The sequence below is a fragment of the Acanthochromis polyacanthus genome, chromosome 5, assembly GCF_021347895.1.
Source record: "Acanthochromis polyacanthus isolate Apoly-LR-REF ecotype Palm Island chromosome 5, KAUST_Apoly_ChrSc, whole genome shotgun sequence".
Taxonomy (NCBI): Eukaryota; Metazoa; Chordata; class Actinopteri; family Pomacentridae; genus Acanthochromis; species Acanthochromis polyacanthus.
This window is the reverse complement of record NC_067117.1, coordinates 7,707,038-7,725,192: the sequence shown is the minus strand read 5'-3', so window position 1 is coordinate 7,725,192 and position 18,155 is coordinate 7,707,038. Positions and strand designations below refer to the sequence as shown.

General features: G+C 39.9%; 2 protein-coding genes and 1 long non-coding RNA gene across 3 annotated transcripts; 1 reads left to right on the top strand and 2 right to left on the bottom strand.

Annotated features, from left to right (window-relative positions):
- The first annotated feature begins 935 nt into the window (after positions 1–935).
- Positions 936–5,614, top strand: slc32a1 (solute carrier family 32 member 1). The gene is made up of 2 exons (XM_022202951.2): positions 936–1,929; positions 3,084–5,614. Exons 1-2 carry the CDS (start codon positions 1,537–1,539, stop codon positions 4,269–4,271), a joined length of 1,581 nt encoding a protein of 526 aa, XP_022058643.1. The 5' UTR covers positions 936–1,536; the 3' UTR covers positions 4,272–5,614.
- A 927-nt stretch (positions 5,615–6,541) lies between these two features.
- aurka (aurora kinase A) lies at positions 6,542–12,802 on the bottom strand. The gene is made up of 9 exons (XM_022199697.2): positions 12,431–12,802; positions 11,965–12,030; positions 11,308–11,647; positions 11,180–11,222; positions 10,900–11,091; positions 9,051–9,189; positions 8,651–8,799; positions 8,208–8,382; positions 6,542–7,749 (listed from the first exon to the last, which is right to left on the bottom strand). Exons 2-9 carry the CDS (start codon positions 12,025–12,027, stop codon positions 7,567–7,569), a joined length of 1,284 nt encoding a protein of 427 aa, XP_022055389.2. The 5' UTR covers positions 12,028–12,030; positions 12,431–12,802; the 3' UTR covers positions 6,542–7,566.
- A 1,464-nt stretch (positions 12,803–14,266) lies between these two features.
- Positions 14,267–17,727, bottom strand: LOC110954798 (uncharacterized). Its single transcript, XR_007941812.1, has 5 exons — positions 17,617–17,727; positions 16,242–16,353; positions 15,853–15,958; positions 14,990–15,189; positions 14,267–14,887 (listed from the first exon to the last, which is right to left on the bottom strand). It is a non-coding gene; the product is annotated as an uncharacterized LOC110954798 (long non-coding RNA).
- Between the last annotated feature and the right edge of the window lie 428 nt (positions 17,728–18,155).

The window sequence follows — 18,155 nt, the reverse complement described above, 5'->3', positions numbered from 1 at the left end:
TCGCTTAAAGCTGCATTTAAACAAACAAAAAACGACCGCAATTGATGCTTTTCTTTATTGTTATTAATCTACAAAGACCAATAAAATGTGAAGCCCTGCTGCTTAAATATATTCGATTATTATTAAGCAAAACTTTACCTTAAAATACCCTTGTCAGTGTATATTTTAAGTATTGTTAGTTTGGTAAAAACAGAAGCTAAAACGCATACTTTGGATTTCTTTAGAATAAAAACTAGCTTTAGGAAAAATGTCCTCTGTCCTCTACATTGTTCCCCCCTAAAATAATGCATCTCCTAGCATAATAATACAGTTTTTTTTCTCAACGGGAACACCGCCCTGGGTCAGACCGTCACATAATCTCCACAGATACAATCATAGCCATGAATTAGTGAATGAATGCGCATTCCTGAATGAAGCCTCACAACAGAGCGGCTGGAATAAAAGCAGATCAAAGTTCAGTTTCTACAAAACAACAAGCTGCATTCTTTTCTGAAAACGCGCGGTCTATATATTATCATAATTTAGCAAAAATAAAATTCACGAAAGTATTATTTCCCCCCCCCTGATCACCAGCAAACCCAACGCAGTTATCAAACCCGGTCGGCGTAATCCCAGAGGCGGTTTGGTTACTATTGTGATGCTCCACGTCCTCCTCTTCTTTCTTAAAAGAAATAAATGGCGCAACATTTGATTTTTTTTCTTTTTTAGAAAAAAAAATTGCAAATCCTAGACTGTTTGTTATATAATCTGGTCCAAAGAGCTTGGGTTTTCGTCAAAATTCTGCCTCCTTTTATACGCGTAAAGTTATGCAAGATTTGAGGCCCCCGGAATGTCATTGGATGTTAGAATGAGGTATTATAGATTATGGGTTGGGGAAGAGATGGTGGGGGTACTGCAAGCACCTCCCCTAGAAATGCAGCAAATCTCTCCCGTTTTCTCCTGGTGGGGCACTGGGAGGGCTGGAGACGTGCTTTGCATTGGCAGGCTGATGAGGACACGTGTCTCCTCCTTGCCTCCCCCCGCGGGCTCCACGGTACCGCATTGGCATCAGTAAATGCACCTGAAAGCCGACAAGCAACTCCTGGAAACGCTGCCTGCCACCTTATAACCCAAAAAGAAAGAGATACAGGCACAGGCCCCGCAAGAACCTGTGGCTCGCCCTTTGTCGTGCGTAAAGCTTTTGCGCACACCGCCGAACCGCCTCAGAGACTGAATAGGTGCGCTACTTGTCGAGCATCAGAGCGCAGTGCCAAGATGCAGAAACGGAGCAGCGACGTCTGAAGGTGACATGAACCTGGGGATAATCGAGAGCAGCAGGCGTACAGTGAACAAGAAGTGGAGATAGCAACTGAAAACCGTCGGTGTCTTGAAACTTAAAAAAAAAAAAAACTTGCGCTTTTCCTTCGTGGCTTTATCTAATGCAGAGAACCAAGAGCTGCAATCCAAAGTAGCCTCATCTTTTTTTACTGACTTGACTGGAAGAGAGAATCACTAATTAAGCTGCAGACAGGTTAAGAGTCGACAGAGGAGCGAAAAATGGCGACGTTAATCAGAAGCAAGCTTTCTAATAAACTGACAAATGCAGCCAACGCCGTGTCCAACAAATCCCAGGCAAAGGTGAGCGGGATGTTCGCCAGGATGGGCTTCCAGGCCGCCACCGACGAAGAGGCGCTGGGCTTCGCCGCCTGCGATGACCTGGACTACGACCACCGACAAGGCATGCAGATGGACATTTTGACATCCGATGAGATGGGAGGAGAAGGGAGCGGAGACGGAGGCGTGCTGGACGGTGACAGCCACTACCAGAGGGACGGCACCGGACCACCGCACTCTGCCTCAAAGGACGGAGGTCCGACGAACGAGTTGACTGAAGTCAGACCACAGATTACCGCTTGGGAGGCGGGCTGGAACGTCACGAACGCAATCCAGGTAAAGAGCACTTCACGGTTTGGAAAACGGGCGGCTCCGGTGCTCGGTTCTAATTGGCTGAGGCGCCTCCGAAGCGACTGTGAAATTCGAGATAAATGCGCACCTGCGGCCGCGTAAAAGGTTCATTAAAAATACTCATACATACAAAAGTCACCCAGGCGTTGTCCCTTTGAAGCAACTTTATCGAGTTGCTGTTTAAAAAAAATCCATGAAAAATATCCCTCTTATTGCTTTTGGCAGAAAATGGATTTTTAATTCTTGTAATATTGTCATCATATCTAATCAGATCAACGCAGAGATTTAAGCGGCGCTTAGGTGTTACAATGCGCTGGAAAAAGGGAGGTAGTTGATGCCCTGTGCCCCCTCCTCCCCTAAACACACACATTCTTTGTCTGTGGTGATGTCCAATGTCACCGATGAACGTCCCTGATAACTGCTAACATAATACTCCCCATGGCAATGAATAAATAAGATTCTGTATAACCTTTGGGTTTATAGGAAGCTTTTATGTATTAAAATCTATTATTCTGGAGTTGGCATTCAACTGCTAAATTCACCTAAAATATATTACAGCTACAACATGTGGGGAAATGGGCTAAGCTGTCTGGAGACACAGATTTTTACGCAGCATATTATAAAGTCACACATGCTCCAATAATGTAGCAGAGATGTATCCAATTACACACAGACAATCTTGCCTGCGCGCGGCTGTTTCCTCACCAAGAATGCGGTGATTCTGGGATGTCAGGACATCACTTAAAGTGCAAGGATTTTTACTCGAGAGGGGAGTCTGTGCGTGGAGACTATGCGACAAAAAAAAATCCCTAGACGCAATCCCCTTTATGCCTTATCAGGGCTGTGGTCACGGCAGCCACCCTGACGTCACAGTGTGTCTCCTCCAGCTCGTGATGGCGTCAGAGGCGGGCGGATGCGCTCAAAGCGAAGTGGAAAACCCACAACATGAAAACGAGAGTGACATCCATTCAGGCCGAGCAAGCCCAAAGCCCACATTATTATATGATTCGGTTATGCAAAGGATAAAAAAAAACAGAATGTGTTCAGAAAAGCAGAAATGATGAACACTTAATGAGCATATTTTGGCATTTTGGCCCAGATAATACTCACAATGTGCTCTTCTTTTTCTGTGTTTGCAGGGGATGTTTGTTCTCGGGTTGCCCTACGCCATCCTGCACGGAGGATACCTCGGACTCTTTCTCATTATTTTCGCCGCCGTGGTGTGCTGTTACACGGGGAAAATCCTCATTGCCTGCCTGTACGAGGAGGACGAAGACGGGCAGCTGGTCCGTGTGAGGGACTCCTATGTGGACATTGCCAACGCCTGCTGCGCGCCCAGGTTCCCGGCTTTAGGTGGCCATATCGTGAATGTAGCCCAAATCATAGAGCTAGTGATGACTTGCATCCTGTACGTGGTGGTCAGCGGCAATCTCATGTACAACAGCTTCCCCAACATGCCAATCTCCCAGAAGTCGTGGGCCATCATCGCCACCGCCGCCCTCCTCCCCTGCGCCTTCCTCAAGAACCTGAAAGCCGTCTCCAAGTTCAGCTTGCTGTGCACGCTGGCCCACTTTGTCATCAACATCCTGGTGATCGCGTACTGCCTCTCCAGAGCGAGGGACTGGGCCTGGGACAAGGTCAAGTTTTACATCGATGTCAAGAAGTTCCCCATCTCCATTGGGATTATCGTGTTCAGCTACACCTCGCAGATATTCCTGCCGTCCCTGGAGGGGAACATGCAGAACAGGGCCGAGTTCCACTGCATGATGAACTGGACTCACATCGCTGCCTGCATCCTCAAGGGCCTGTTCGCCTTGGTGGCCTACTTGACCTGGGCCGACGAAACCAAGGAGGTCATCACAGACAACCTGCCCCCGACCATCCGAGCCGTCGTCAACATCTTCCTCGTGGCCAAAGCTTTGCTGTCCTACCCGCTGCCGTTTTTCGCTGCCGTCGAGGTACTGGAGAAAACGTTTTTCCAGGAAGGGGGACGCGCGTACTTTCCAGATTGCTACGGAGGCGATGGACGCCTAAAATCCTGGGGACTCACTCTCCGATGCGTCCTCGTCGTGTTCACCTTGCTCATGGCGATCTACGTGCCACATTTCGCCCTCCTCATGGGTCTCACTGGCAGCCTGACGGGCGCAGGTCTTTGCTTTCTGCTTCCCAGTCTCTTCCACCTCAAGCTTTTATGGAGAAAGCTGCTATGGCACCAGGTTTTCTTTGATGTCGCTATCTTTGTAATAGGAGGTATATGCAGCATATCTGGTTTCATCCATTCAATGGAGGGGCTCATAGAGGCTTTCAGATATAACATAGAAGAGTAGATGCAAGCCATTGCTGGAACTAGATGTTAACTGCAAACCCCCATTTAGTGAAAAAAAAGAATAAAAAAAGCAAACGACTTCCCAGCGAGCGCAGCCCCTCTGCTTAATTCATGCGTAAAAGCGCACAGAGCACACGTTTTTCTCATACAATACTTGCATCTACACACACGCGCGGTGAGAGTGAGGGAATCTAACGCATCCACAACAAACACACCATACGGACAAATACCTGTTGTATAAATATGCCAACAAAAGTACATATACATATCTTCCAGTGGAGTGAACGTTTACAATATTGACCTTAAACTAAATTCGCAAAAAGTGGCAGTCTGCCTTTTTTGTTTCTCTTGTGGTGCTTCCCCACATGAGACTTCACTTCATGTAACGCTCGGGTTTGTGATGGACAGATATATTGTGACATAACGATGATTAAGATTCATTTTAAAGGGAAAAAAATAAGAATAAGAACTCAACAAATGCCACTGTCTTCTAGGTAATTTGCAATATGACGATGGGTTCTGAATGTGGTGTTAAACCCAAAATAAAATACGACAGAAAACAACACAATGGCAATAATAGGTAGAAAATCCTTGACTTGCAGTTCGAAATATTTAAAAGAATAGTGGAGTTTCGTTGGAAATGAGAAAATTGGACCTTTCCCCTGATCAGTTTTAAATACTGGCAAAAATATCAGACACACAGCAGCTATACAAACTATGCATTGAATGTATGATATTTCAGACACACAAACATGATGAAACTGGGAAGTGGAAATTTAAAAAAAAAAACGAAATTGCGGTTTCTCTGCGTGTTAATGCTTTCATCGGCCTTTTGTTCATTTGTTCGATATTTGGCATTTGTTCTTACTTTTTAATCGGTAATAAATGACTAAAAAAATCATGAGTTCAGCCCCAAATTCCAGCTAAAAGGGGACCCCAAAATGAAACAATAATGCACGCTCAATTCTAACACAACGCATCAAAATAAACACACATGGCCTGGTTTTAATTTGAAACGACTTCTGTCTCGAAAATTCGGTGTCTGAAAATCTTCAAGAAAAAAAACGAGATCATTAGAGAGGAAAATGTGCATACAGACATTTTTCATTCTGTGCAATCCAATGGGTCCTGTGGAAATGTTATAAAACCGTATGTGTAGTGTGTTATTGTGGTTTCAAAAAGATGGAATGTATATCTCAAAGTCGTTCTCATATATCGTGAAATTAATATTAAAGAATAAAGAAATAAGTGAAATTATATTGTAAAAATGTGTGTGGTTTTATGTAAAACGAAAAACGGTCAGAACATGTATTTTTTTTCTCTATAATAAAAGACAGAAAATGATGGATAATCGCTTTCATATTTATTTATCTATCAATCTGTGGAAATTGAGGTGAATTGACTGCGCAGGTTCAAGGCTTGGAAAAGGAATAATGTCGGAAGATGTGTCTGGGGTGTGAGGAAGGGGGGATGGAGGTTCATACTGTCTACTGAAAATCCGATTACAAATTGTGCTGTATTCATTCCAGGCCTGCTGAGAGAAAGTCGGAGCATGCGCGTTGTTCCGCTGGGCCTCACATTCCTGCATGCTCACGTCAAAAAAAAAAAGAAAAAGAAAAAGAAACGTTTGAACAGATTTTCTGCTGCAGGCTGCATCAGGCCTCATGGCCGACCTGTTCATCCACTCTGTTGATTTCCTCCTGGTCGGGCAACATCTGGACAAACTATTTATTTCCGAGTGGCATCATCTAAAGCTGGAATAGGAGCTAGCAGGTGCAAAATACACGGAGTTACCTTAAAGTGCAGTCCACCTTTACACTTCTCAGATTTAAGGGCCAGTTCTGATGAAGTAAAAGTAATGCGACAACACTCGAACTGCTGTATAAAATTCACTGCAAAACAACTTAAGTAACACCCAAAATAAAGCTAATCTGGACTGAAATAAGCATTTTATGTCAACCTCTCAGAGTGAGAATTTGATGGGCACAAATCAAAGCATTTTAAGCATCTATTTCTTAACTGAAGCAACAAATTTTGGTTTAAAAACGACACGATTCTTCTCCCATAATCACCTTAAAGAGCTTTTCTCCATATCATCGTGCCTGGGGAGGCACCTAGTGGCTAAGAAAGTTAATTGTATAAAACATTTAGGCCTACTGGCAGGAGACTTGAACCTGATGAAATGATTTTAATTAATTTCTCAATACAATACTCATTTTGTTTATTTCCTTCAGACAATTTGCTTCCAACATACAGCTGAATGTTTGGAGGTGTAGTTTAAAGATTTATTGTTATAGTAAAAGTGTCTTCATATAAAGTCCATAGTTTTCATGACTATCACTGTTTAACCCACATTTCTCCATTTTAAAAATACAATGCATGCTATTTACTCTCCTCTAAACACAGCTTTAACAGCAGAAATAGACATTTTATAAACGCACCTGCTTTAAAAAAAAAAACATTAATACTAGATTGGTAGATAATCTCACTGATTAACTCCCACAACAGGTGATTTTACTTTATCCCAAGTTACAACTTTAAAGCATAAAGCACCCTCTAGACCACCTTAATCTGAACATATAAAAGTAACATTTTCCCCATTGAAATACTCTTATTAGTGGAGCAACTCAATACATTCAAGATACAAGAAGCTTAAGACAAACAGCCCATCAAAAAGTATTACTTTCTCTACAGTTTAATATTGCATTTTGCTAAAAGAAAATCATTTTCAATTCACTAAACGTGTAACACAACCCCAACTCTAGTGGTTTTCTAGCGCCCTCTGCTGACATCTCACCACCAGGCTCCTGATAAAACAGTAAATTGATGGAAGTTTCTCACTCATCCAGCATCAGTGCAAAGTCCGTTTCACCAAATGCTACAGACGACTCCCAGCGTTTGAAATGCCAACTCAACAAACAGGAATAAAAACTGATGAAGACATTCAGGTCATTTTCAAAGTGACATATTCGATGAACAATCATTTTTATTTCAAGTAATAGCATTTTTGAAAAGCTCAATAAAATACTCATAATTATGCAAAAATGGTGAAATATTTACAGGAAGGACTCTGTCATTTGTAAGACAGGAACTTAAAAGAGGAGAAAGTAAAAGAAAACAAACACAACCAAGTGGCTGAAGATGTCTGCAGAGAGAAAACATCCACGTGAAGTGATGGTTTTAGTCAGATTAGTGGAAGTTCACACCGGTGTTCATGTTGCATACCTTTGTACAGCCTGCACTCGGCAATACTCCACCCTCTCATGTACAGCCCTCAGATGCTAACTGGAGAGCAGTCACTGGCTGAGCTCTTCACTGCTAAAGGTTGTGGGCTTCTTGGTCGAGTTTTCTACCACCCACGGGTGGGAAATGACCCCCTGGATGGGCAGTCTGTGCATGGGATTGTGCTTCAGCAGCTTGGCAACCAAGTCTTTAGCTCCAGCACTGATATTGGACTGTGCAGGGTAAGTGTACTCCACCTGGATGATAACGACAGAAAAAGATTTAGGTTGGGCTTTAGTGCTACAGCTTCTCATTCCAAAATGTTTATCGATACAACGGGGGCAAACTGCTTTGCCATAATATTGCACCTTCCTTGCATTTGTTGCGGTTTGTCGTACAAAATGAGCTCTCATGTGCCTGTGGACTTTCAACAAATCAAGCTTGTTTATACCTGCGTGAGAGACAGTAATGTAGCTGTGCAAACAATTATTGGTCAGAAAAACGATATTGGCTTGCAAATTGCCAAATCAGACTGGCCTACATACAATAAAAATCATTTTTGCATCCTACATACAGGACATACAAAAACTTTCACTGACTAGGTATGTAGCATGGTCGCATACTGGAACAAGCGAGTACTGCAGGCATACAAACTCCAGTGGTATGAAAAGAGCAAGCAGCTCCATATTAAATGCTTGCCGTCATGGCGTCTTACCCTTGAAATCTTGCGGTAGGTCTCCTCATGAGTTTTTGCTTCAAAGGGGGGTTTTCCAACCAGAAACTCAAAGCAAAGGACACCAAGACTCCATAGGTCCACTTTTTCATCGTGAGTTTTCCCCTCAATCATCTCTGGAGGTAAGTAGTCAAGAGTTCCACACAGAGTGGATCTCCTAAACAAGAAAATAAATGACTGCGTCATAAAATCAGGATGAAAAAAACAACAACAACTGCTATGCATCTACTCAAAGTTTTGAATACTGCAAAGCTTGAGCAGAATTTGCAACCAAACAAGTAAATTGCAGATGCAACCCAAAACATTCTTCTCTCAATGGGAGAACAAATTTACATAAAGATTCTCTAAATACAACACTTCATTACAAGGGAACAAACAACAAAAAAACAAGAATACAAAGGTGCTTTACAGGTATATGCGCTTACCTGGAGGAAGGGGTGTGAACTGACCAGCCAAAATCCGCAATCTTTAGCTCACCATTCGCCCCCAGTAACAGGTTCTCGGGCTTGATGTCTCTGTGGATCACGTTCTTGGTGTGGCAATAAATGAGGGCATCTGCCAGCTCCATGATGTACTAGTACAGCACAAAAGCATAAATCACTGTCAATACAACACCAAATTTATGTCCATATTCTCAAAGTTTTGCAATCATCAAGTCTTTGAAGGAAGGCTATTGAACATTTGTCTGTTGGTTTATACATTTACATTAATTTTAGTAATAGTTTACTCTATATAAACACATACATGCATTTAAACTGTGGATGTCAATTGTTAATTTATTAGCATGGTGACTTTTATAAAAAGGTCTTAAACTGGTGCACTTACTGTGGCACTTTGGCTCTCTGGAAAATGTCCACTGCGCTGCAGCTCGCTGTACAGCTCTCCTTTGGGTGCAAACTCAAGGATGAGATAGACACGAGAGGCGTCATGGAAGTACCCATAGAGGCGCAGGATATTAGGATGCCTGTCGAACACCAACACAGAGGAATATTCTCAGAAATATTCTTGACATGCCCAACTTATAATTCAAAACAGCAAATACTGGCTGAACTAAATGACTATCTCCATTTTAAAAATAACATGTAAGACTAAATTTTAAAAAATGCAGTCACTCCAGCATGAACTTTTATACTACAGTCAAAATCTTGATGCATCAAAAATTACATTTTCAGAAAGTGGCATGGGCAAAATAGATATTAACATACAGAATAACAAATACGCACAAAAAACAATAACAGCAAAAAAAGACATAGCCACTGCCAGTTAATAAAAAACACTAAAGTATGCTGTCTTGGTCTTGCTGCTTTGCAACACACTGGCATGGCCTAAAACCGTTAACACTTAAAGGCTTACACTATCACGTCTGTCATACATGATAAATGATGTACATATCCGATCATGTGAGGCTGCTAAGCTACATTAAACTGGGGGATCAATTCATATAAGACCCTTGACACAAGACCGTCACAGGTTAAACAGCACGACCTCAGTCTAAAACTGTACTACATGCCCATAAAACCAAAACATCTGACATATTACCAAGAAAATTCATTGTCATTTGTTTTCTTAATCACTTTTTAAAAAGCTGAGACTGAAGTAGTTAAAAAATAAACTTCAGCGTAAATTCCACTAGATAATTAATGTCACTGTCCGAGATGATGTTTATAGTCAGGTTTTCTTCTATTATGCAGACTGCTGCTATGCCACAAGTAATGTTTCAGGACTTTGCTTTTCACCGTCTTTAGCTAAATACCCACTGTGGTTTTATTCTACACAGATGTGAGTTTATATTGTTTACCTAGCTAAAACTAATTCAGTCTAATAAAACAGCCCTAAAATACTTTCTAATTTCTTGAAGTTTACAATTTTGGTTTTAGTGAGGCATTTGTTTCAACTGTATGGTAATTATACAGTCACTGGCCACTTTAATAGGTACACCCGTTCTATTGTTAACACAAATAGCTAGTCAGCCAATCACATGGCCACAACTCAATACATTTAGACATGTAGACAAGGTCAAGACAATGTGCTGAAGTTCAAACCAAGCATCAAAATGGGGAGGAAAGGAGATTTAAGTGACTTTGAACATGGCATGGTTGTTGGTCTGAATATTTCACAAACTGCTGATCTACTGGGATTTTCACACACAACCATCTCTAAGGTTCACAATGAGAGAAAATATCCAGTGAGCAGCAGCTGTGGGGACAAAAATGCCTTGCTGATGTGAGAGGTCAGAGGAGAATGAGCAGACTGGTTGTAGATAATAGAAAGGCAACAGTAACTCAAGGAATGCAACCTTGAAGAAGACGATGGGCTATGAATGTTTCCAAAATCTTGTTGAGAGTATGCCATGAAGAATTAAGGCAGTTCTGAAGGCAAACGGGGGTCCAACCTTCTAACAAGGTGTACATATAAAGTGGCCAGTGAGTGTAGGTGTGTTTCATGTGGTTCTGCTAATTTCCATGACATCAAATTGGGGATTCCTTGGCTATTTAGAATACCATCAACTGATATAAATAAAGTGTATAAGTGGAATAGTACAATGAGTGCAATACTATAAGTAAGCAGCAGCAAAACTTTATCCTGCTGACATCCAGTTTTGTACTAGCCAACATTAATCAAGTCTGTCTCACATAAGTCGGTATAGTTGAATAGACTCTTAACAACACTTTACCTGAGGTGAGACTGGATCTCCACCTCCCTCCTCAGCTGGTGCTCCACCCCAGCCTTCTCCAGCTGCTTCTTGAAAAGCACCTTCAGGGCCAAGATGAACTTAGACTGTCGCTCTCTGGCCAGGTAGACATTGCCAAACTTTCCCTTTCCTAATGGACGGCCAATGTCAAAATTTTCCAGACTCCATTTCTGTCTGCACGAGCACAGTAACACATAGTTACAAACAATCACAATCTCAGGGAATATCGTATGAATAGTGTAGGAAATCCCAATTGACATACTTTGATGAAGATACACGTGCACTATCATTCTTCACTGGTTTGCCTGACAAAAAGAAAAACAGAGACATATTATAGTATCTACAGATGGACACTATTAACCCATTTGTCTAGTATAGTATTATATTTACTTTGTGGCTTCTCCAGCTTTGCTGATTCTGATGTTAATGTGGTCGACTCTGGTTTCACCTTGGGCACATGCATTTTTGGCTGGTTTTGCTGGGAACCTGGTTTGGGCAGTGGTGCTGGATTCTGAGTCGCAGGGTTCATGTTCTGATCATTAGTATGCGTGGACTTGACAGCAAAAGGGACATGAGATACTGGTTTCTGATGGCTCACAGGCCGCTGAACGCGCTGCGGTCCATTTGACACACCTAGGACCCGCTGATGAGGAGTTGGTGTGACCACAGACTTCGGAACCGTCTGTGACTGTTGTGATACAGGAATCCGTTTCGGCCCATCGCCACTTGACTGCAATCCAAAAAAAATGCCAAAACACTTAATAAACTGACTTCAAGGGAACTTTCTGATCATTCACAAGCTGGGCAAACACTAAAGCTGTATTGATTTTATTATTCTTAGCTGTATGTGGGCCACTTTACCTCTGTGTATGTCAACTCTCTAAATTATATCTCTCCAACTTGTAAAACACCCATAGTGATGTGTTCTACAAATAAACAGAAGCTCAAAGCTAAACAACAGTGTCCAAAAATAAAAGCTCAGAAAAGCTAGCCCACAGCTGAAAAAAGTGATTTCATATTCAACGTTATGGGAACACAGTAAATTACCTTCACTTCAGGCCTGAGGGCTTGAGGTTTCGTCCCCTTTGGTATCTTGACAGAAGAGGCCATATCCTGAGGAGAAGCAAGGAGGCTTTTAATGAAACAAATTTCACTTAATCGAAAAATAGGCCTTTATAAATACGTAAAATCCCACATTTTTTGAAATATTTTCGTCGATCGGATTTGCTATTATTAAAACAGTTTAGTTGGTAGCATTATTGCTTTTACAACAACGTATTGGCAAAACGGTTGCACATCATAGATGCATTCTTGTATTATGGAAAAGACAAATATCTAAAGCTTATACGAACAAAAAGTATAGAGTCGCATGAGGGGGGTTAAACGTTAGCCATCGACCTCTCGTGGTTAACTAACGTTAACTAACAACGGCTAATGTTAGCTTGGAAACCAACTCAACACATCACACACACAATACTCTTTTAATAGGTAGTATTAAGAAAACACGACTTACCTAAATATGTTATTGCACAATGACGGAAAACAACCACCGTCGGATAATTTAGCACAGTTTGAACAGGTCAAGAGCAGCTCTCAAGCAGCCCGTTACCCCAGCTAGCTAGCAGCTACGTCGGCCAATTGACGCTGATATTTGTGGCTAGCTACATACATAAGGAATATCCACGGCAACGTTACGATGAAGCTTCTATTTCCACCGCGCTCTCGCCACACAAGTCCTTTTGGTGTTCTAAACGGGTCTACAAACTTTGAAAATATGTAAATTCAAGTTACAGACACGAAGGAGTTCCGACTTTAAATAAAAATGGCTAACTCTTTCCCTAAATGCTGCCTATTAGAGTTCAAACGTCCCTCCGTTCACAACCTTTAAACACACCACCGGCTCCAATTGGCTGAGAGAATGCTCCTTTCTTGCTTTTCATTGGCTGATGCGAAATACGGCAATGACGACAGAGGAAATCCTCCAAAACAGAGGAGTGCAGCGCATGCTCTGTACCGACATGAAAACTACATCTTCTTCAAACATAAAGAGTAAACACAAAACTAAATCACTGTTTAATTAGGTTGCATTTTGAGCAGACAAGAACATTTACGAGAAGATCAAATTCGTAGAATTCTAATATCAATAAATCATTGATTTTACTAACACATTAACTTCAGAGCACAGTGTTTTTTTGCATGGTGGAAATTAGTATTATATTTATATTGTCTTTTCTAGCATGTATTCAGTTTTACGATTTTTTTTAAAGATTTACATTTGCTATTATTTTACTCTATTATGCTTCATTTTATTTTAGCGTCATTTTTTTTTGTCTATTTTGCACTTTTAGAGTGTGCTTTTTTTAAAAAAAAAATACTACTGTGGTACTTTTTGTGTATTACTGACTAATTTTGTTGTTCTCAAATTTCCCCTTGGGCATAACAAAACTGACAGGTCAGAAAATGCAAGGTACCTCTGACACCCATCTACTAAATACTGTATATCAACTGGTAATCAATGTGGCAGGATTGAAAACAAAGTCTGCTGTATGACTAGTTGAAATGAGAAGGCGAAAAAGATACACATGGAGGTGGATTCTACTGAGTGCTGCATGCACGGACAAGTTTCTTCACCAGCTCTGAGAGCTCAAAGCAGGAGCAGGAGAAGATACAGACACACGAGCACTCTTTTAATGCATGTTGCTGTTCTATTTTTGAGTTAATGTATTTGCAGTGGTGCTTTAGTCTGCTCTGAAGCAGCTGTGAAAGAGGACAAGGCTTTTTTAATTTCTAATATTATTATGATTATTATTATTTGTTGTTTTTTTAGACAGTTTTGCTTTTTTTGTTTTTCCTTGTATCCTTGTATGTACAGTATGTTATGATGTGTGACATGACAGCTTGTGAAAACAAATTTCCTTCGGGACAATAAAGAGCTCCATCTACACTGCTTAAAAGTAATTGTGATTACTGTGATGAAAACACTTTTGGTAGAACCAGACCAATAGCATTATATATTCACTGGTAATTAGCTTTACAACACTTACAATTTCTCACAACAAATAAATAGCAGCACAGCTTGCTAAATCAATAAACCTATAGTAAACACATTTTAAAGTCCCTCTCTGGTTATAGATTTAACCACTGATAACCCTCCACCTTTTATTTAGCTCATAATGTGTCTTCTTGCACATATCAAACAAGGGGAAAACATAGATTTTCACTGGAGGACATATTTTAAACAGGTTGCCGCAAGGTTTGACAGAAATCTAGTTCAATTTAAAACATGGGGTGAATATTAAACTTGACACATGTTCACAGGTAATCAGTAAGTGAGACAAGAGATAAGAAATCATGTTAATGTTTATTTTCAGCCTAAAATATAGACTGTTAAAATAATATCACAATACTCTGAAATACTCTAAAAAAAAGCAAGTTGGACACTAAAATGCAGATGAAAATCCTTTTAGAAGCCACCTGTTCTACGAAATATAGTAGTATTTTACCTTCTTTGTGTCCACCGTGAGCCAACTGGATCATAAAGCTTCACCGCTCTAAGTGGCTACATCATCAAAGTGCATCTTTACATACAGAACAAGATGATTTGTGTTTTTTCTTTTACAGCAGACTAAAACAATGTCCTGGCGTTGCAAATTTCACTCAAGGTTTCAGAAAGCAGAAACATGCCAGAAGTTCAGAACAGCAGTCTGATGTTCTGAAGAGTTCAGAGGTCACATTTATGCTTCATCGAGTTCGCATAGCTGAGTTGTCACCCAGGTCATCATGTGATTCAGTTCAAAGCATAGTCACATGAAGAAACTGATACAGCTGCTGCAAACTGCAAATCAATGCCTGGATTCTGAGAACTTAGAAAGTCCAGTCCCTTCAGTGTCCCAGTTGTGGAAAGACATCTGCTGCTGTGGTTGTAAACCAGGACAATGACATCACAGTTACACGCCTGCAGCTCCTGAACCTGAAAGGATCAAGAAACAACAGACTCATTTGACACTGTGGGATCAATGATGGCCCACATGTAGCTTTTATACATTTACATAAGCATTTGTTTATGACATACTTTTCCTTCAACACTTTGTATGAGGCTAGCAGCTGTTCCTTGTTGACTGTCTTTGTCTGAGTCCTGGACAGACAGGTCTGGTTCCGTGGTTCTGTTCATATATTCATCAGACGACGATGAATCCTGGCCCAGACCTTCCTGTCCCTGCCTGCTGCACTCAGAGTCGACCTCCTCAGTCTCATCTTGATTTTGTGTGACATCTGGAATGAAGATAATTTCACAGAATATGACATATATGTGTATATATATATATATATATATATATATATATATATATATATATATATATATATATATATATAAAACATCTTTATCACATTGAACTAGTCAAGCAAAACAAACAAAAAGCTCCCCACTGACAATCTCAAGTATTAGATACAAAGTCACAATGTTGAACTAATGTTCACTTCTTACTTTCCCACCTACTTGCATTTTCACACATATTGTACAATTGATTTTCATCACTTGTTTATGTAGGATATTGTGACGAGATTGCAATATGGTTTATGATTGTTTCTTTCCAAAAAAAAAGTATCTCTGCCTCTTTTAAAACTCCCCTGGAGGATTATATTAAAACATGAAAGACATTTAAGAAGATTTTTTGTACATTTCAGATCTCCATTTCTGTTACAATATCACTGTGAAAAAACACAGACTAACATTTTTACTTAGTCTTAATCTTCACATATTAGTTGAAATCATAGTCAGTGAACTGATCTTAAGCTCACTTCTGTTCACTGAAGTTCTCTTTGACTGCAGATGAACTATACTGCTTTTTAAAATAGAGCTTCTAGATTACTGTGCATAACACACTAAGTGACAAAAAACTTTTATCAAATCATGACCTACTTTAAAAAAAATACCTTCAGTAGAAATTCTTGCATTTGATGCAGCAGAACATGACTTTTTTGCCTTTGAGTGCCCTTCATCATCCCTCCTCTTCTTTCGGTTCCTGGAGTAAATCCAACTCTTTTACCGAAGAATATAAACCAATTAGTATACAGTTCATAAACAAAAACAATGCAACATGCTTTGACTATCTGTCAGCAAATGTGCACAGTATATCGAACAACGTAGAGTTGCACCTTTGACATATCTGCGATAATATCACTGAAATGCTATAAGTAAATACAGTTTAAGTGTGTACATAGTTGTTTTTCTGGCTATAGATTATGCTGACTTGTATCTACATGTTTTTATTTCTTAATCTGAATAACGAGGGGCAGCAGTGTGAAATTTAACAAGTCTATACCTTTATTCTCTCATCCACAAGGCCTGTTGTCACGGATGCTTGCTGGATTTTCAGTTTGTTCTCGTCTGTGCTGCAATTCTGCATTCCCTGTGTCCAGAGAGATTCAAGAATCCTGAAACAGCAGTGGCACACAGGGATCAATTTCTCTTACTAAGCTGAAGAAGTGAAGTCAAAATGTAAATAAAGAAATTGTACAGTAATAATCAGCTATTTATGCAGCTTGAAGTTTGTGTGGGAAGATTTTAAAATATAACATTACTAAAAACAGTGCAGACAGTTACAACTTTGGGCAAAAAAAACAGGACCACATATTTTTAAAATAGCCAAAACACTAATTACTATGATGTTAGGGGTCTCCATTAATGTCATAACAATCCAACAGGCTGCAACATGTCTTGGTTCCTTAATGGCTAGTTTGGTGTTTAGGGAGTGGAATTTCAATCAATTTAAAATAAAATACTAACTTGATAAGCTCCTGGTGAAATTATTCTGTTTCCATGAGCAGGTCCTACCTGTTAAAACTGGCTTACAAACACAAAACTACCAAAATAAAACCTACATAAGGGATAATACATCAAAATCTCATTATGATGTAAATGGTGTATTAATTGCACTATATTGACTTAACAGTTTCCTACAGTTTAAACGTTTTGTTGAGACAAAAGACATTTAAAAACGCTTGAACATCTCAAACTTGATTTTTAGCACACTACCAGAGATTTTCATTTTTCCATGCAAATGCAAACAAAAATTTGTTATTGATGTCACTGATTATTAATAATCTGCATTGGTCCTGAAACAAACAAACCAAAACAAAAAACAAAAACATATAAGTAAACCCCTAATGCATATGGTAGCTTGTTAACATGTAATAATTTCCTTTCTGTCTCAAAAGAATATGTTGTATTTGACTTTGAATTTGAAGGATTATTATCTTTTACAAAACTCTGCAACAGACAGTTCAGTTCTTGGAATATTTGAGGAGAAATAGGGTAAACTACTAAGGAAATAACATATGGGGCAGACTTATTCCACTGCCAGATGTTTTGGGCTTCTTTTTCTGAAGAATGAAACTCGAATACAATATGTTGAACTGGTGATGAACAGTCAATAATGGGCACACAACAGTAGATGGGGATAAAATAAGTTGAGTCAGTTAATCAGTATGACACTAACACATTGTCATTGTAGTCATGCACATTTATCCGTATTGTTCTTTCCAGTAAATGAAGAACTTAATCAGCAGCAGCCTCAGAGCTGCATGTAAAGCGGTAAGAGAAGAGTTCAGCGTGGATAAATTCACCGCCACACATCAATAACAGCAGTTTTGTGACGATACAAATAGGTTTTAATTTTTGAGAAATGATATACTTACTGCAGTGTTTCGGGGGGGTAGGCGTATTTCTTCGGCATGCTGTGTTTTTAATGTGTTATCGCCGCTGTTAGTTTGGTCTCCATTCAGTTCCTGTTGACAGACTTTGTAATCTCGCGATATTTGCAGAAGATGGCGCTTCGGTGTGACTTCTACATATACTTATAGTGATTGTTACTTTTATCAGTCAGCATTCAACGCGTCCAGCTTTTTGTTTTGTAAATAAGCTGCTCATTTTTTCATTTGTTTATTTATTTATTTCATTTATTCGTGTACTTATTTCACTCAAACATGCTAAACTGTCAGTCCCCCCAGGATGAGACACCATATGTGCTCTGTTTACTTTGAACATGTTTAGAGCTTTACCAAACAATCTAAGCTCTATATTTGCACAGTTTCTGACCCTCAGTTCATTCCTTTACTCAACCTTGGTTTAAACTCAGTGTACAATGAGATATTGAGGCCTCATTCAAAATGTAGCCGAGTAATAAAATGATGTGTGCACACATACAAAAATAACAAAGGTGACGTTAGTACAATAA